This window comes from Mchenga conophoros, linkage group LG3 (assembly GCF_057382185.1).
Source record: "Mchenga conophoros isolate Kocher_MC1m ecotype Shallow Benthic linkage group LG3, M_conophoros_male_GT1.1, whole genome shotgun sequence".
NCBI classification, from domain to species: domain Eukaryota; kingdom Metazoa; phylum Chordata; class Actinopteri; order Cichliformes; family Cichlidae; genus Mchenga; species Mchenga conophoros.
The window spans coordinates 18,824,104-18,845,129 of record NC_140528.1 but is presented as its reverse complement, the minus strand read 5'-3'; the positions used below and the strand labels follow the sequence as shown (position 1 = coordinate 18,845,129).

General features: G+C 40.1%; 1 protein-coding gene across 1 annotated transcript in view; it reads left to right on the top strand.

Annotated features, from left to right (window-relative positions):
- LOC146577549 (protein TANC1-like) overlaps window positions 1-8,380 on the top strand; it is a 36,383-nt gene extending 28,003 nt beyond the window's left edge. The window contains exon 9 of the mRNA XM_085267675.1: window positions 8,170-8,380. Coding sequence (XP_085123801.1) covers window positions 8,170-8,206 — 37 coding nt within the window. The 3' untranslated portion in view covers window positions 8,207-8,380. The remainder of the gene's footprint in view (window positions 1-8,169) is intronic.
- Window positions 8,381-21,026: the final 12,646 nt, after the last annotated feature.

Below are 21,026 nucleotides of genomic sequence, written 5' to 3'. Positions count from 1 at the left end.
AGAGTCATGTGATTGTTTTTTTTAAAGATTTTTTTATATGAGTGCACAGAGTGTGAAACAGAAAGATAGGATCGACAGAGAAAGCTGATCATGTCTGTTGTGACACCTGCAATCTCTGACTAGAGTTTTAGGTTTTGTCAGGCAGCTAACACAAAGAAAGCCTGGCTTCATTGTACTAATACAACTTACATATACAACACATGACATATTACACAGAGTCATTATTTATTCAACAAAAACTAAGCCAGATGCAGTTTTTGGATTTTATTTCAAAATGTTCTTATTCTGATTGTTTACTTAATATATTTAGACACATTTGGTTTATTTCTATAAAAATGATATTTTACACAAAACTTCAAACAGCTGCCTGCAAACATGGCTCTTTATTGTAAAGCCAGGTATGAACAACAACCTGCAGCTGCATGCTGTTGTGCTCATTGGTGTCACATTAGGTTCTGAACCACAAACAGAGAAGTTTCTTAGAACTGCTGGGCTAGTGATGTAGGTGTTGATGCAAATGATGGCTTAGGGTGGTGCTACGACAGTGTATAAAAACTGAAGCTCCCAGAGCCAAGTGTTATTTGTTCTTCCGTAACTGAGGTGAACTATAACCTGCTCAGGTAGAATTTAATAACAGCGTGTCTGAACTGCTCGTCTCCAGGCTTCACGTTTCATTCTGTAAGAACTTGTTGTTTGTTTATGAACTTTTTAGAAACAACAGACTTTTGTATACTTCCAAGAAAGAGGGAGAACTGACTCTTCTGCCACACTCACGTTCATCTTTATCTGTCATCAGTTCAGATAAAAGCATCACTGATTATTCTGAACACTGTTTTAAAGCTTCTGCGTCACTCTGATTTCTTCTTAAAGTTGGCAGACAGGATTGTGAAGAAGGACATAGTGGATCCCCCCTTTTAATGAGCATATTATCTGTGAACACTGAATACAAACAACCTAAATGCTCATTAAAGAAGCAGGTTGGCTCATAAAGTGCTCTGTACTTGTTTTATGCAAGTGCTGTTTCTGGAAACAACCACCATCTGTAATCAACACAGGACTTATTGAACTGTCAGGTGTGCAGACAACATGGCACATTTTGGGAACACCTATAGTTGATGTCTTAATTATGAAAATAGCTACTATGTAGTTGATGCTTCCTGTTCTGCCAGAGCAGGTGCAGCCTTTGTGGAAGTGGGTTCCACTGGACCAGCGTCTGTGAACGATCCATTGTGGGTGATTTTTTTTTTGACCTTACATCTGTGTGTAAGGACCAACCACAACCATCTAAAATCTTTGCATGTTATTTTATCTTCTGTGTAAGAAGTACACAGCATACCCTGATGATCAGCTTCAAGGGTTCTCAGTGTAGGATGCATACAGTATGTCATGCTGAAATATAGAGCACTTACAATAGAACCCACTAGAAACCAATTATTTTAGCCTGGTTCCTTAAATCTATGGCATTTTTCCCATGCTGACTGATATGCTGCTCAGTGTCTTTTGCTGTCTGTCATGATCCTGGGCCATGTTGGCCCAGCATTCTTAGTTTTCATATGTTTTGTGTGTTGTTCTTTATTTATGCCATGGTTTCTGTTAAGATGTTCCTTATTTGATTACCTCCTGTGTGCCCCTCTGTGTATCTGTGAGCCCTCGTTTCCCCTCCTTGAGTTTTATTCCATGTTTTCCCAGCCTGTTATGTCCGTGCTCTCCCCGTGCTGTCTCTCCTCCTCTCTGAACCTCCGTGTACTTCCTGTTTTACTTTGACAGTCTCCCGTCAGTGTTGCGTTCACTCCTGCCGTGTCTTGTTATGATTATCAGTGTCACCTGTGTTCCCCGTGTGCTCCCACTTCCCTCGTTAACCCTCTGTGTATTTATGTCTGCGTCTCCCTCAGTTCTGTGTCGCGTTCTCCCTCATTCATGGCCGTGTGTTTCTCTGTGTATTACGTTATAGTTTCCTCGTTTAGGTTGTATGGTTTCTCTCTCCAGCAATAAAGCTGTGTTTTGAGTTCATTCCTGCCTCCGTGAGCTTGCGTTTGGGTCCTCATCCTGCCTGCACACAGCCGCAACCATGACAGTCTGCTTTTAAATCAGATGTCACTCTGAACATAAACACAAGCCACAGCAGCCCAGCTGTCTTAGCTGAGTACAAGGATACATTTACTCTCTTTGTGTAAAATATTGTGATGATTTTACATTATATTAGGCAGGCAGCTGCCCAAATTAAACCGTGACTATTAGCAGTTTGGTTATTTTGAACGCCTCGGCTGGAAAAAATTCAAAATGGTTTGTAAGGTTGGCCACAGCTTTGTATGTAAAGGGGAGTTAGAAGATTGCTTCATATTTTAAGATTGATTAAGATTAATTAATATTTTTAATTGTTTTATTTTACATCTCACCTTTTACACTGCATTGAGTTGCTGCCATGTGATTGGCTGAGTGTACATCGTTCTTTGTTTCAAAATGGACTTAATGCTTGGTTGAACAGTTGTGATGTTTATCTCCTTTAGATTTATTTTTTATTGTCATGATGAAAAATGGTTTGTTGGTTCATACCTATGAAGTTAGTGTTTCTGAAAAGCCTAAAAAGATGCATTGTTACCATAGTAAACTTCAAAACAGACTTTATTATATGATATAGTTATAAAATTGGATAAAAATTGACTTCAGCATAATATAAAATAATGTGTTGTCACTATGTATGCATTGGTCAACTTTCAGATCTATGAAGTTCAGCTCCCCCAGCTGTGTCTCCCTTCTGTGGCCCATTCCCTCATTACTACCCTGTGTATTTAAGCCCTGTGTTTTCCCACGCTTGGTGTCGCGTCGTACCCTCAGACCCTGCCTGTGTGTTCCTGCTTGGTTTCATGGTTTGGTTTCTGTTTTTGTTTCATGCCAGCAATAAAAGCTGTGGTTTTAGTTACATTTCGTCTCGGAGTCCTGCATTTGGATCCACATTTCCACCTGCCCGCACTCAGAGCCCTGACATCAGCATAATATAAAATAATGTGTTTTCCCGATACCTGATTTTTAGCACTATGTATGCATTGGTCAACTTTCAGATCTATGAAGTTCAGCTCAGTTATCTATGTTTTCATTTTTAGTTTCCATTTGCATTTAGATGCACGGCCGATTCTCTGATGTGTGATCTGTTTCTACCTGTGCTGATGCTAGCAGGACTAAAGCTGATCAAGCAGCAGTAAATATGTGAAGCAAGGCTGAAGGATACACTCATAAAATGAACAGAATCATAAGAATATAACAGCACGAGCACTGCAAATGCAACTAAAACATGTTGACATCAAATGGTATGTTATTTGAAATCTATATGAAATAATGACACATCTATGTTTTCCAATTTATTTTATTTATTAATTTAATTTTTTCCACAGTTGTGTAAATCAGTCTGTCTGTGGACTGCCAGCCAACACATCCACAACACCAACAACTCAGACAGCACAAAGCCTTTTAAGTTGGCGAGGCGTGATAGCAAATGCAGCGCAGGTACATCCATCTGACCTGCAGCAGCATCGCAGACCACGCCCCCCCTCCACACCACTCTTTCCTCACAGTTGCTCGCCATCGTTGCTCTCAGAGGGTAGAAGGTCCCGATCGAAGTGCACAGGTAACTTCCCTTCACATTTCACGACAATGATCCTGTTAGTGAGAAGCCTGCCTTCATACTGGCAGCTGGGTTTCCTGGCTCCCTGATGCTTTAGCTTACATTTAATTATGCGAAACGTTGCGGTACTATACGTCATGCCGCTATTTTCATCGTACCTCCCATCACCTCTACAAATGGATTTGACCTTTGCTGGAATGCTGAGGATGAATGTGTTGGTTTCCTTACAACTGTTGTCAAGTTTGTAGATATTCCTATTTGATATTTCTGTGTTACACAGCTTTTCAGTCATCTTAGCATCTACATGCTGTCTTCTAAACTTTTCATAAGGTGTTTCTTCAGGTCGGTGCTCGCTTGGTTGAAAATTGTTCACTTTGGAAAATCCGGAAGCAAAGAGCAGCACGAGCATCATGCAGACAAACAGTGTCTTCATCGTCTCCTGGAGAAGAAAACACATGGACGTTTTTCCACATTAAGAATTTGGCAGATACATCCTTTTGGATCCTGAAGCTCAGTAAGTCGTCTTTGTGAGCTGCAAACACACACGACAAGAGGACTGATAGACCTTTTTCTTTAAATGAAAGAAGTCGTTTTATTTATAGTTTTCTTTTTTATTTATTTCTAATCATATATATTACTTTGTTCTCTGTTTATTTTTTATTTTTCAACTGTTAGGACGATTTCTAAATATCCTGAACAAGCCTGATCTGGACGGCTCCTGGAAGCAGATTCAGGCGTGATGATGTCATTTTCAACTGGAAAAAGAAGCTTTGAAAAGCTGAAGTAGTTTAAATGTTTAGATATTTAACCTTGTTGTATTACTTTATATTTTATATTCATCGTATTAAGACATCAAGATATTTGTTTTTGCCTTAAAATTTTGTGTTTTAATTTATACTTTTTGTTATTCTTTTTTTTATTTTGTCATTTTGCCTTTTTTACTTGATGTGATTTGGATAAATATATATTTATATCTACAGATATATTGAGAGAGTTTTCCTCTGGGTTTCACAAGCCCATTTTATAGATAAAAGTCCAGGTCATAATAGATCCGGTTCATTAAGAACAAAGTTTAAATCCGATTTAATATAAATGCCTTTCTGCACTCAGTTATTCTTTCCTGTCACATGTTTCAGTGTGCTCTGTAGTAACAGTGACACACTGCAAAATAAAAATAATAAGACACTCACCTTTTTTTTCCTTTACTAATGATGATGATTAACCTGCAGTGGTTCAGGTATAAGTTGGTTGTCTGGAACAGCAGGTGATGAAGATGTGGTGAAGGGTCTGTGGTTCATGTATATAGTGGGTTCATTACATAACTGGATAGGCAACATCTGACAGTCAGTTTAAATAAGATCTTGTTGTATTTGAACACAACTCAGCAAAAACAGGTCTCTCACCGTGCAAATATACAGCTTACGTAAGTTTAGTGTGCTCACCGAATGCAGTGTTTAGTGTAGCAGCAGAATTATGACAGTTTATGGAGATGTTCAACGTGAGCCTGCTGCCCAGCTTTAAAAGGAAAATCATTTTAAATGATACATAATAAGTTCTTAGCAAAAGAGGAATGCAGACGGAGATGAGCAGAGATCTCTTCTGCAGTTCAGATGCTGCTGTGAGTTCTAGTTCACTTCTGTCACAGAGGAACAAAGTGTGTTTGGATCTGGACACTTTGATTTTTATACTTCTGATCAGCACCACCTCAAATAATCCTTTGCATCCACACCTACATCACTGGCCCACCACTTCTAGGAAACTTTAACACTTCCCTGCTTGTGACTCAGAAAGATAATGCAAATATGATGACCACTGACCACAAGAACCTGCATGTAGATGCAGCCTGTTTTTCCACATCTGGCTTTAGAAAAAAAATTAATGCACAAACAAATAGATTTAAAATAAAAAGATGTGGTTGGTATATTTTGACCTTTCAAATAAACTATTAACACTTCTTTTTTCCCTTTTTTAAGTATAATTTTTGGCAAATAAAGTGAGTGTTTTGACCATTTGCAGTTAAAATGTTGAACAATCTTTTTATTTTTGTTTTACTACCAGTTGGTTGTAATAATTTCATATGAGGGTTTAAATGGATGTATAACAAAACAAAGGATAAAAGTATATATAAAAGTATATTTAATGAAGCTGATCGAACAACAGTGCAATATGGCATGATGACAGTGTTTGCAATTTTGGCAGGAGAACAAAAGATAAATATTATAAAATACAAGACATGAAAATCTCAGAGGTCAGGGGTCGGGGGCCCAGGAAGTCTGACCCACAGATTCCAGGTCTGACTTCGAGTACATAAAATATCATCTTTCTTGTGGGGAAGGAGCCTGAGTTAGAGCAGGAAGTTACACCATATTGATATTGTTGGGGTAGCCTCAATGCCAGTGTTGGACTCTCCAGTTTCCTTGAAGGAGGTTTGACTTTGTGCCATCGTTGGCTGGACTCTGTGCTCATTGATATCCCCGTATCAGTGAGTTAAGACACCATGCATTTATTTTCTGTGTGGCACACAACAAGAAAACAAGCCAAGAGAGAACACATCAGCCTCCAATGACAGTTTATTAAAAGGTTTATTGGAGGTTATTTGTTGTGTTATTGAACCTGTGTGCTAATGAAAGAGTGTCCTTAATAAACGTACTCCATAAGGAAGTGTGTTCACAAGTGCACAGAACACATTAGGGCACAGGTCAGTGATCGGTTTTACAATTGTATTGTCAGATCGATGGACACTTTCGGATACTTGGATATTCAGGTGATTAGAGGAGCAGAGATGATCAGCTGATCAGGATTTGGTGGTGTGTTGGATCAGGTGGTGGAGAGATACAGGACAGGCCTGACATACACAAACGTATAGTGAAGGTGCAGAGGCTCAGATCTGTGACATCGTCCCAGCTCCGTGTCCATATTTAGATGTAACAGTGCTATAGACTTTACCTGACAACTTGTATGAGTAATGTTTTCATCTCAGGCATGTCAATTTCATTTGTGAATATATTTTTAATACTTGTACAACAGATTTTTTTGAGTGTTAAATAGAAATTATATGCTGAAACTGAAGTGATGGGTCGCACTCTTTAGTTCACCCCTGCTCTCGAAACAATGTAGGTGGTCCAGTTAACATATTTACATTTTTTCATTTGCTGTTTCACTTGCAAAATATTTCCAGTGTGACATTTGATCAGGTCTTGTAAACCTTGTCGTTAACCAAGCAGTCACTCCCAGGCTGCTGTGCTGATCACCGGATCTTAACTTCATTGTCATAGTGCACTCAGAACAAAACAGCCATGCAGAGATATGAGTCACAGTGACATTAAAACTGATGAAGACCGTCGTCGTTAGAACCAGCAAACTGAACGAACTAAAAAAGATCATCTAAATTCAACTGGTCTAAAATATCAGGATCTCAGTGTTAAGTCCATATTTTTGAAGTAGAAGCTTTTACTGGTTTTACTTAAGAAAAAGAAATAATAAGGAATTGTTTTGGAATTTGTCCAGGTTAACAGATGAAATCATGTTCAGTGCTTTGTCCTGTCAGTAAACACAGATTCTTTATTTGCACTGAATGGGACCGCATATAATTTCACTGCTTTTGGCATAATGACAATAAAAGAGAGTTTCAAAGTCTGACCTGCAAAGCCCGTCCACCCAGTGTCCTCCTCAGTCATGCTGGTTGCATGATTGCTGTAGAAGTGCTAAACTACTGTGACCTGATTAATTGAACTGAACTCACACTGCAATAACTAATCAGTGAGGTGGTAGTTTAAGTACTTCATTACCAAAATGTATAAATGAAGTACATCAGAAGATGTTGGGGAAGAAGGACTTCACCGGGTGGGCCTGGACCCCCGAGGCCTGTCCCTGTGCCGACCTCATCTGAGTCTAATAGATTTATAAGATAGAGCTCATCAGAAGACTAAGATATGAATATAAACATGATATTTGTCAGTTTAATTTAATGTTAAGTTGAACTGGAGTTAACCAGAATCCTTTACTCTTCCAACTCCTCTACTTTGTCTAACAGTTAGCTTAGCTTAGCCTAGCCAAGTTTTCTTTGCAAAATTGCTAATTGCATGGTTTCAAATTGCAGTTTTGATTTTAAGTGGACTAATTGTTCAGACCTGCTCTGGGGCCTGTCTGAAGTATTAAATTGACATATATTTGTCTCAACACCTACGCAGGAGAACTTTTTTGTAAGTGTGAAATGGAAAATAGAAGAAGAAGTAGAGATGTGGGTGTTCCTATTTACATGTTTTTATTTTCTGTTTCTTTAGCCAAACATGTTATTTGATCAGAGCACCTGCCTGTACACCTGCTGTTAACCAAGCAGTTATTTTCAAGCTGCTACACTGATCACAAAGTCAGGACATATGAATGACAGGAAGTGTCCAGTGTCACGTAGCGATATTAATGACAACAATGATGGGTCAAAGCAACATATGAACATTTATTACGATATCCTGATAAATGTAATGCAGCGGGATAACTTCTACAGTTATTATGTTAGTGATGATGCCTCTTTGCTTTTCATTTATTCACAGCTTTGTGGAGTACGATGGAGTGTCAGGGCCACATTAAGATGATAACCTGCCACGGCTGCAGTACCCTCTACAACACGGCTTGTGTCGATGATTTAGTGAAGCAAACTGATCAGCTGTCTCATTGTGTCTTTTGTGTGTTTGGTTTTGTGTTTTCAATGAACTGAAAGCCCTCTTTAATGCACGAGGGTGTGACCATCCACATTCTCTCATCTGTCCAGTGTCAGACGTTCATTTTGTGCAAATGGTCAAGTCTTCCAAGTGTGCGTGCTTTTCCTTCAGCGTCTGTGTTACTCGCGTCCAGCAGATGGCAGTGTTTCACTGTCTGACGGCTGTCTGAAGCTTCAGCTGGATTATCCGTTTGCTATGTTTGCCATGTTACAGTGGGGAGGAAAAACTCCTTTTTAACAGGAATATCTAGACATGAGTGATTACTGCAGTGGGGCACTATCTGTGCTATCTATAAGAAATGTTAGCAACAATAAAACTCTGAGGATCAGGGCTCCATTTCACTCCAGTGTTCAGTGGCATTTTAAAAGAGTGAATACCGACGCTGAATGTCTTTGTAAAGCAAAAGCACTTTGTTAGCCTTTACAGAGCAAAGCTATGGATCAATGTGCAGTGAAGAAAAATCGAGGTGGCCAGTCTGTCCTTTCCTAACCAATCACAGAGCTCCTTACATAGCACCATGTGGCTAATTTGCGTTTTACTGATATTGCTGGGCTGCTGTCAATCATTTTGTCTTTATATTACAACAGAGCATTGACCTTTAACCTGTTTAATTCACACTGAGTATTTAAAAAAAATGTATTGTCATAATAAATTGTGCCTCACTGAAACACCATTTTGCATTAGCCTCTATCACCTGACTTGTCACTGATGATATCACTGCATGAGCAGGCGAGCGGTAGCGGCGGGGGGGTGTAGGTGAAGCTCGTGAAGAACAAAATTCTGTACGAGCAGATGCAGTGAGTCCAATAACCAGGGGTAACTGGAAATAAGGTGTTGTAGGCTGGCTTCCACAGTGTAAAGAGACACTTCTCCCTCATGCTCTAACAGCTGGTAAATCAATTTAGAAGCAGAGTCGATAACGGCCTCCTGAAGCTCCCTAGGTGGGGTGACTGCCGCTGGATCCATATCTGGCTGGTCCGTACTGTCACGGCGGGTGAGGAGAGCCGTGTGAAAATAATAAATGAGGATCCAATCGCAGGCAGTAGTGGAGAAGTGAAGGTGGTTTATTGAACACAAAAATAAATATGGACAAACAGCAAATGGAGCACGAACTAAACTAGACTAGACTGGAAACAACTAAACTACAGAGCACAAACACACGGGTGAGACATGGTGGACACACAGACGGACCAGCAACTACAATGACAGAGGACACGACTTAAATACACAGAGAAACACAGGGGAATTACACACAGGTGGTGGACACAGCTGGGAATAATCACCAAGACGAGACAGAGGTCAAACTGAACACACTCACATGAGACGCAGACCTTCACAATAAAACAGGAACAAGAAACCATCACACTAAGACGCAGACTCGACATAGAGAGAGAGACAGAAAATGACACATGGAACTAAACTAAACCTGCAAAAACATGACAACTCAAAATACTGGGTCAAACTGAGCCAGAACCGTGACAGACTTTCTATAATGTTTTGCTTGAGCATGTCCTGCTTTTCTGTAATGTTATTTCTACAGTTTTAGCAGTTCTTCTCGAGGGAAAGAGAAAGATGTAAAAATCTTATACGTTATATATGTTAAATAACATGTGTAGTGCTCACATGTAATGCAGATGTTAGCTTTGATCTAACCAATAAATCCTGATTGGATGTTGTTAGCGTTAGCACTTGTGTTTGCTTCCCTGCTGTACAACAGCATTACCAAAATACAACTGAAGAAACAAACTCAGTTATGAAAAGTTTGTGTTCAGTTTGCAGTCGCTGAAAATAATTACACCTTTGGGAATGACATGGAAATGCTCCCACACTAAAGATTGGGTTTTGTTTTGGGGATTTTCCATCTTAATTTATCTGTCTTATTTGGCTACATCTACGACACTGCTATGCTCTCTCTTGCCTATGTTTTCGTGGCTGCTGCTATCTGTATTTTAATATATATATATATGCAATGAAAATTCCCGTCTCGCCCCTCCCGGCAGTCTGTATACTTTAAGCTCGGGTAGTTTTTACACAGGATACGGGAGGATTATTGAGAAGAACCTAAGCAAACACGTGACAAGTTTTCAACAGGAATGAATGACAGTAAAAATGTTACCTCACAGATGGTTTTCATGCCATCAGTAATGAGCTGGTTTCAGCTGGACTGCACACACTCAAATGGCAAAGAAGGTTGTGTAGCCTTTGCAGAGAAGATGAAATGCATTCATGTAAATCAAAATGTATCTTTTAATTGAGGTAGAGGTTTGTCAGAGATATTATTCTCATAATGTACCTTTGTCCCAGCTGATTACCTTCATTAAACAGCAGGTTGCAAAAACCTCTTGTGTACCTCTTTTCAACCACTGGGAGGCGCTACAGCTTCATTCCTTTCACACTAAGGCAGCGGTAGGGAACTCCAGGCCTCGAGGGCGGGTGTCCCTGCAGGTTTTAGACGTTCCCTACCCCTGCACTAAGGCCTTTGAAATCTTCATTAACACTGAGCTTGAAATTTCTATCAGTCGAATGCAAAGGAGTCCTGTGGTTGTAGGACAGAGGTAGGGAACGTTAATCTGCCATCATTTAGATTATATGACAACAACCTTCAAATCTGAAGTCTCAGAAATCTGCTTCATGTACAAGTTCCTCCAATAATCAGGGCTAATATCACCAAATTGTACATAAACAGACTTTTACATGTTAAATATTTCTCAAATATGGGGAAAAAAACAATATAAAATACTATATTATTAACAAAATATCTTAAGATACAGCTACAAATTGCTTGAAACATTTGCAATGAAATATATAAAACAGCTTTATTGTCAGTGAGGACAAAGTTATAGTGATGCTGTGCTGGAGTGTTCAAAAGAAGACAGAGACATGAAGTATAAATATTGTATAATATTAAATATAAGAAAGAACAAAGTTATAAAAACATTAATAATTGAAATCTGCAACAATATTCACATAAAGTGTAAAATACAGAGTTAACTGTTTAATAGGTAAAGTTTAGGTCTTGCAGTCGAACAATGATCCCAAACACAGCAGCAAATCTACAGCAGAATAGCTGAAAAGCAAAGTCCAGACCTCAACCTGGGACATTCAGAGAGCTGTGCTTAAATAAATGCCCACAAAGCTCAAAGAACTGAAGCAACGTTGTAATGAAGAGTGGGCCAACATTCCTCCACAACAATATGAGAGACTGATAAAGTCAAGCAGAAAACAATTAGCTCACATTTGTGCTGCTAGAAGTGTTTCTAGTTATTCACAGGACTGTAGTTTGAATTTAAAGAAATGTGAAAGTGCACTGAAATTAACATAAAGTTATTGCAATTTAAAAAAAAAATCAAGAACTCTAAGAGGAAGAAACAAGGTAAACCACACAATTGTTTTCCTTATATTCTCCACACGGCAATGCACATAACAGACATAAAATATTTGCATTTATCAATAGAAAATATACAATTTTTCCATAGTCATAGCCAGGCCCGATTACTGCCAAACCTGTGCTGAATCAATCACTTAAACAGGACCTGTCTGACAAAGTAGAGTAGACCAAAAGATCCTCAAAAACTACACATCATGGCGCAATCCAAGGAAATTCAGAAGCAAATAAGAAACAAAGTAATTGAGATCTCTCAGTCTGGAGATGCAACGTCAAGATGAACAGAATCCAGTTTCTGGGATCCTGAAGGAGAATGTCTGGCCATCTGTTCACGACCACAAGCTGAAGTGCACTTGATCCAAAGCACACCAACAAGTCCACCTCTAAGCAGCTTAAGTAAAACAAAAGAAAGACTTTGGAATGGCTTAGCCAAAGTTCATACGTGAATCTGATTGAGGTGCTGTGACCTTGGAAAGGTGGTTCATACTCAAAAACCCTCCAGTGTGGCTGAATTACAACAATTTTGCAAAGATGAGTGGGCAGAAATTCTTCCAGCACCTCGTAAAGGACTCATTGCCAGTTATCCCAAACGCTTTATTGCAGATGTTTCTACTCAGGGTGGCCCAACCAGTTATTAGGTTTAGGGGGCAATCACTTTTTCCACACAGGGCCATAATAATGGCCGCCTTAATAATAAATGCCTTGATTTAGGAACTACTTTTAATGTTTACTTGTGCTATTTTGCAAAAAATAAAATCTCTGCAAAAACATCAAAACTGCTGACCATCTGACCTCAATATGAAATTATTAATCTTTTGACCAAAAACATTTAGATTTGTAAAAATAAAGAAACCATAGAGGAACAAACAATGTAGTTTGCTACGTTCTAACATGGCAATCTAAATAACAGTAATGCAAACATATATATTTATCAATAAAAACAGATCGCCTTTTCACTGTTACAAAAGTCAAGTACATCAATGTTTGTTCAGCTTTCATAAATGTAAGTTTGTAAGTACATAGTACATTTTTTGGTCCAACTTCTTTTAATACATGCAACACATTTCAGAACATTTGGGACAGAAACAACAAAAGACTGGAAATACTTCGTAAAAATCTGGTGAAACACTTTAAAGCCAGTGGGATTAAATGGGAAACATAAAATTTAATACTAGACAAAGACCGATTGAATCATGAAGCAAAGAATTAATAACTAAATCACAAGTAGAAAATGTTATGCAGATATTATTGGATAGATTTTGGTGTAGAAAAAAATGACAAGAAATGAAAAATGAAAGTTATCTGGTCTTTTTCTTTAAAGAGTAGCCTACTGCAGAGCAGCAACACTGACAAACACCATCATCACCAATACTGCAGCTAATACAATGATCCAGGAGGAAACTTGAAAAAGCAGGAAAAATGTGACACTGATCAAAATGAATACATCAATTATTGATCAAAGAGAAAATGCATACTACCACAATGCATTGTTATTGCATCTCAGTTTCTCACCATCACTGATAATCTGACGTCTGCTGGACCTCAGGAATCGTCTCCATCACCTCTCTGTGAGGAGCAGAGAGCACTCGTGCTGCACATCCCACCTGTGTGCTGTGTTTACGTGAACCTGAGAGCACAGCTGTAGTGGTGACAGTGAATGTAGCGTTGGTGTTGGACACACTGACAGTGTTGTACTGTGAGAAGCTGAGGTGTTGTTGTGAGAGTGTTACAGTGGGAGCAGGTCGACCAGTGGCTGAACAGGAAACAACCCACTCTTCAGCAGAGTTTGACTCTCTGACATCAACAACAGGTTCATGCAGCTCTGTGAAGGATCAGGAGATATAAAATAAGGAGTATATTGTTAAAGATACATTGACTTCTAACACATGTAACGCATTAAGGTAAAATTTCTTACCATAAGGATGTGTTACACGATTTATGAACCCCAGTTTGTTAATTATTTGTTCATTATTCATAACTATATACTTAATTTTTTAAAAATTAAGTGTTTTTGGTCAAATGGAATTTCTTTTTGGGTAATTTTAGCCCCTTTTAGCCCTCTGCCAAAATGTTTTAACCTTTCTGTCTCTAACAGTAAAACATCGTTCCTTTATCTTCTGTGTCTGGTGTGTTGGTCAGGATTAGCTAGCTTGGCAAAAAGTTCACATTAAACAAAGTGTGTTACTGTGAGGTGTGTGTTCGTACTATGAGTCACAGCTCGAGTTTTCTTGCGGGTGAAGGTTTTTCACCTCGCTGTCATTCTTGCATAAAAGTGTTTGACCCCTTCAGAAAAAAAAACGAAATTTGGGATTATTTTTTGTTTTGTTCATTGTGTGTATTTGTTTCTACTTTTTACTTTTTCTTTTACTGTGTACAGCACTTTGGTCAACCTGTGTTGTTTTTAGACATGGTTATTGATTGATTGATTGATTGATTGATTGATTGATTGATTGATTGATATGTCTTTGATTAAAATACAGCCTACTCCACATCCTCCAAGTTACAGAGAAGAGGAACCATCTGGGGTGAACTTGTGCACTTGGTATTGGCTGTCATGGTCCCTGTGCCTCTCCGGCTCGCTCATGTTGGCCACAGGTTTGTTTTGTTTTCTCTCCTGCTTCCCTGGGTGGAGCTCATTGTGGGCTCTCACCCTTGGCCCACGTATCTGCGGTGATTTCTACACCTGTTGCTGATCAGGCGGCGTCCCCCTTGCCTATTTAACGCTGCGGCACGGAGTATTCGGCACTGGAATGTTGAACCTCCCATGTTCGTGCTCTCAGCTCTCCTAAGACAAACTCTCTCAGTGTTGTGTGGCGTATTGATTTAATTGGACTCTTTGTGTTTAGATCTCCCCGGAACTGGTGGCGGACCCTGACCTGTGATCCCTGTGTGTGTCAACATAAGTGGAAATTGGAGCGAGAGTGGCTGTGGAGAAGCGAGTGTGCGTAAGAAGAGGAGTGGCGGAGTTTGGGCCGAGTGGAGAGCGAGTGTGGATTCCTTCCCCTGGAGCCCTGAAGCCCTGCCCCATTCACTGTATATACACATCACTGTGGTTTCCCTTCTGTGTTAATAAATTGTCAACCCTTTGCTTGCCAGAACGCTGCCTGCGTCTGAATCCATCTGTTAGCCCTGACATTGGATACCTGGAAATCAGTGAAGGGACCATTAATGCTTCAACTTGTACACAGGTTTGAGAGCAACCACCCAAAAGCTTCTGCTAATAAACACTAGTCTGTGTTTGTGATGCAAATGTTTCTGGCTGTGTTCACAAACATTTAGTAAGGTGAGTGAGGAATATTAATACTTATTATTAGATCATTAGCAGACTGTAGAACTTGACTGCACGCCAAGGTGGCAGTTCAGCCATTTGATTCATGTTGCAGCAGCTCATGAGTGAATGAACATCGTGCAATAAAAGTACTTCTAGAAGTACATTTTTGCAAAAACGGACATTGTGGAGGAATGTAGGGAAGACACGAGGGAGCCCGATATTTTACTCAAACGTTAATCGCTGCATCACACAACTGAACATTCAAAGCGCCAAAACCTAACCCTCTCACTTCCCGTTACACTGGGTATGAGTGGAGCTACCTGGTGGTATGTACTTACATTTATTTAAATTTACTTGAGTAGGGTAGAGTCATGCTAATGACCTAATAATTTTATTCAGGTGTGTTGCAGCAGAGATACATTTAAAAGCTTCAGGACGCTGGCTCTCAAGGCCTGGAGTTTGACACCCCTGCTTTACACAAAGATGGGTTAAATCACAGTGCAAAGAATGAATGAATAAATGAAATATAAACAATAAATAATTATTAAATAGTCTTACACATCAATGTCATTGGTTGACTTTTGAAGTATTTGAATCCTTATTGGGTTCCCTGAGTGACAGAAGGATTAAAACACTTTAAAATCAGTACTGAAAATATGTGCAGACATTACTGGATAGATTTAGGGTTAGAATCAATAAATCACTATCATGTTAAACACTCTTAGAGTTCAAACCTTCGTAGAAACATAAGTCCAGTATCATGGAATGAAACCTAAAGGTGCATTTGAGGGTGCAAAACGTTTCGTCGGCATTGTTGTGTTTGTTTGGGAGAAAACGTACAAACACACAGTGCAGCACTTCAGAGTTACACTGCTAGCGATCGAAGATTTATGTAAATTCGACAAGCTAAACGCATTCTGTACTGTACAGCAGGAGTCCCCAACCTTTTTGCACCACAGACCACTTTAATGTCAGACGATATTTTCAGGGAACGACCTTTAAGGTGTCGCGGATAAATACAACAAAAGAATAAAAAAAAGAAACTGTGGTATTTTGTAAATATAATAATAAACGTGACTTGAGCTGTGCGCCAACAACAATGACAGTGACATCCTCCTCTCTGCTTTTTAATGCTCTCTGGTCGCTATGGTAACGCGTAAATAGTTCTTTCAAAATAAGACACAACTACAACCATACATTTCACACCGGAGGATCAACTCTCGCGGAACGGTACCAAAAGACTCACGGACCAGGACCGGTCCGTGGGCCTATTAGGGACCGCTCCTGTACAGGAGACACTGGACTAGATTGATTGACAATGGTCTACAGCAATCAGAACGCACAACACGATGTACTGTAAAAAAAATAAATGAATCAGCGAAACAGCAAGTGTCACTTTTGGCCACGAACAATTTAGGGGAATTTTTTTGAACAAACCCAGAGTGTTAAAAAAAACTTAAAACCATTTTTATTTCTCAGCAGCATCAATAGTAACAAAAACGCAATTTAGTTTCGCTGTCAAAGTCGATTTAACTGAAGTTACGTGTTTCCGGTTACTGTGGAGCTCCACAGCAGCTGCAGCCAGAAGCTGTTTCTACAGGATCCTGATGGACACTCAAAGCTTTTAGAAAATGTCCTCATTAGTTGTTTGCAGCAGAATATCAACCGATGTGAACCAAAACAACAAAAGTGCTCTGCACATGTGTGTGAGACTACAAATTCTAGAACCAGAACTGCTGATTTCATTACTCTGAACTTTTAAAGGCAGAGTTTGTATCTGAGAGCAGGGACACTTGCTGTGTTCAGTGTGACTCGTCTCTGCAGAAGGTCAGGGCTCTGATAGTTGCAGTTAGCGGGTGACTTACTGGGCAGGTGGCTCCTGAGTGTCTGTTGGAGTCAGGGTTCATTATGGTCCTGGTTGCTACTGGAAATAAAGAAACAAAAGGAGGGTGTGTTGTTCAGGAAGTACAGACTGTAGCTCAGCAGGTAGAATTACTAACTGGAAGGTTGGAGGTTTGATCCCTGGCTGCTCCAGTCTGCACGCCACGGTATCCTTGGGCAAGATGTGGAACCCCGACTTGCTCTCCGATGCATCCATCATAGTGTCATTGTTAGAAAAAGAAGTGCTTGTGTGAATGAAGCACGCTGTATAAAATGCTTTGACTGCTCATACAGAAAAGCAGCTCATAAGAACTGGTTCATTTTCCAGATAATTCCACTATTAAGACAACAGACATTTGGGAGGCTTTCTCTGAGAGTAACACTGAAAGTCTTGCTGCTCCTCCACAAAATGAACTTCAGATTAAAGACACAGCTCAGCTAAACACAACTCAAACTAATCTACACTATTTTTCTTTATTACGCAGCGTTTTTATAACTATTTCCAGATGTTTCTAAAGATGAAAACAGAATTAAACTCCAGCCTGATGCGTTTCTGAGGTTCCTGACTCTGACCGTCCCTCAAACGCCTCTCTGGGCGTTTCCTTCCGTCGCTTTTACTTTCGCTTTCGTGAATGTTGTGGCGCAGTTGATCGTCTCCATGTTAAGGTAACGTTAGCAGTCTGTACTGTTTTCCTGGCTAACATCAGCTGTGTGCAGCTTAGTTTCAGCATAAATCTGCTTCGTTTTATGTGAGATCAGAGTCTGGGAACGAGACAGAAACAGTTGATGATCAGCAGCTGAACTCGATGTTACTGTGGATCCACTGACTGATGTCTGTAGGCAGCTTCTCCTGCCTCCATCAGTCTGTTATGGAAGCCCGTTTCCGCCACAAAAAAGGATCCATTCTCGAAATTTCGACTTATAACTCGAAAATTTTGAGAAAAGTAGCTCGAAATTTCGAGTTAGTTCTGCCAATCAGTAATCCAGCTACAATGCGCACTCAAACCCGCATCGCAACAAATCGGCGCTTTCGAGAGTACGTTAGCTGATATTAACGCCATGTGATTCAGCTGATAACAGAAGGATTTCATCATTTGTGAAGCCACACAGACAATAATCAGCGACTTGTGCATTTATGACTGGCTGTAATTCTGGTGTCTTAGCTGTAGCATTTGTAGCTGAGGGCTTCAGCTTCCGGGTTAGAAGGAAATTACGTCATTCACGTAAATGACTGATTGACAGCACTAACTCTTAATTTTGAGTTAGTTTTTTCAAAATTCCAAGTTAATAAGTCGAAATTACGATAAAATAAATCGAAATTTCGAGTTCTGGATCCTTCTTTTTTTTAGTGACGCAAACGGGCTTCCAGTGTGTGGATGTTGTTTAACTGCTGACAGTGAGACAGGCTGTCCTAAGAGTCGCTGCCAACACTTCATCTATAAAATGCATTTCTCTGCTCGTTCGCTATAGTCTGCTGTCGTATTTGTATGCAGGTTATTTTCAGTTTAACTGCTGATGTTCATTCGTGTATTGTAGGTGAATGCGTTGATGATTGATCATAAATTAGTAAACTGGCCGTTTTTGCTCAATAATTCCTGTTTCATGTTCAAACCGTCAGACAGAAACTCTGCGTTTGTTTTTATGTTCTTCAGCCTGTTGTTCTTGAGGTCATCTGTGATGCGTTCAATGACCCTCCACATGCTCTGAGGCTCATTTGAAGAGAAACAGAACTTCATCTTTAGAGCATAAGTGGGTTTTTGCCCTCTTTATGCCCGCGGTCAGGCTCTGTTTATTGTAGTATAACACTCATAGGACACAGTGACCCGCTGCACACACACTGCACACACACTGCACACACACTGCACACACACTGCACACACACTGCACACAATGACAGCTGCAGAGTTTGTGTCTGATGTATTAAGTATGAAACACTGTTGGGTTAAAATCTGGTCAGAATGAATCCAGGTGCAGGTGTGTCAGTTTAGGACCACTGGACTAACATCCAAGTGCTCACAATATAAAGTGTATTCTGTAGTAACATCCTGGTGTTGCAGCAACAGTCCCACATGGAAACGTCAACACTCAAACTCAAAATCTCTTTTTGTCAACAATAAAATGACAGCAGACCAATTTGAACAAAGTTGGTAAAAAGCTTCAGAAAATAGTAAAATATTAAAAAGTGTCTGGATGCTCAATCATCCAGTAAATCCCCAAAGAGTTGATTCTGTTCATCTGGACGTTTTCAGCAGCATGGATCAGTGTGAGGACAGAGAGGAGGGAGTCCCTCCCTCTAAAAGCACTCTGTGTGGGGAACATGAGAGCCAGACCAAAGCTCAGAGGTGAGATGACCATCTCTAACTGTCCATGACTCTTCTCCATGTCACAGCTCAGCACTCACATCACTGCTCCATCATTATTCACACTCATACCTCTGTGTGTGTTGTTTTAAAGCCCAGAGCTGTGGGGCGTACCAGGCTCAGCTGGACATAACCCTGAAACTAATCCAGAGCCTGGACCTGAACCCAGCTGTGTTTCCTTAAAGAGCAACAGGTCGAAGGATATCGGTGCTTTGCTTCAAACACAGTGTAGGGAGGAGCTTCCACTCAGGTGTTTCAGGTGTTGCTGGATGGAGGAGGACAAATAGTTTTTCCCTTCAGTGACACTTCAGCAGCTCAATGTTCTGGGAGATGTTTGTCTTTATGAAGGTTTATGGATTCTTGTTCTTACTTTGGTTAAACTGAGCAATACATTTTCCATCTAACATTTAAAGTAAATTTCCAGGTAGTAGAAAAAAGATCTGCAGCTTCAGCCTCTGTATTGTATGATGCTGCAGAATGCTGTGGTAGCTGTTTGGTTCCGGGTGCCTCTCACTCTGTACAAAGTCGAAGTCTTTTCTTCACAGCTGAAACTGAGACTTACTAGGATCATTATAAAGCTGCGATTGAAGCTGTTGTCCTGTGAGCCGCCTATCACGCAAGCTGTTAACTCTCAGAAAATTGTTCTCTGATTCAGTTGTGTCTTTGGGTCTGCCAGATCTCTTCCTGTCACAGTTTGTTTCTGAGTCTTTGATGGTGAAGGCCCACCAGACACACTTCGGAGTACTCCGAAGAGCGAGAAGGGCGGAAGTCCGAGACTTGCAAAATGATCTAACTTCCATCGCACTGCTCAGGTTGCCTAGCAACCATGACACTAACAGCTAGAAACATTTCATACAGAATTATTTGACAGAAATGAAGGAAAAAAAATGTTTTTTTTTATCAGATGTTTTGATTTGTTGAGTATCTGAGGCTGAGACCAAGGGACTGTAAAAACATGATTGTTGGGCTATATTTCTATATCCAACTTTATTTTTAAGCTTAGCTAGTACAGAGCTTTCCAAAGTTTGGGGCCCGCCCTCTGGGGGGGCGCAGAGCCATTGCGGGGGGGGCACTGTATGAAAAGGAAAAAAAAAAAGAAAGAATGCTTGGATGCTGCTAGCATAATTGACAGGTTTTTGACGGGGCTCCCGTCAAAAACCTGTCAAAAAAACGCAAAGGGGGAGATGAAGCATCCAAACCAACTTCCTTCCAAGCCAAAGACTAGGAAATATGGTGAAGCATATCTTCCCTTTGGCTTCACCTGCACAAGTGCCAATGTAGGTCTCCCCTGCAGAATTGCTTTTCCCTGCGTCAGGAGCAGCACTGGGCTCTCCAAATCACAAACAGTATCCCACATTCTTGATTTTTATTTCACAAACACTTGTTGTAATGACTAACTACTCCTGACATTTTGGAGATGTTAGCTCTTCATACAGTAAAGTTACAGTGGGATCCAAATAACATCAGGCTGAGCCTGCCACGATTTGTTCCCCCTGTCTAAATCACGGACAAACAGGATCCCACAGCTGTTTATGTTTTTAAACCCATTTTGCACAGAGAGGCATTTTTTGACAAATGTATTGACAGCAATGTTGAATATTATTACACAGGAAAAAAACAACTACACGTAAAATAATCACACCATGACGCCTATACCTTTCTAAATAGTGGGACATTAACTGCGTGTGTGTATGTAAGTGTGTAAAACCTGCAGATACAGACAAAATACTGACTATCTGCCATTCTGCAATTCATCTCATGTAAAAAATAACGTGGTGCACAGCGTGATGTG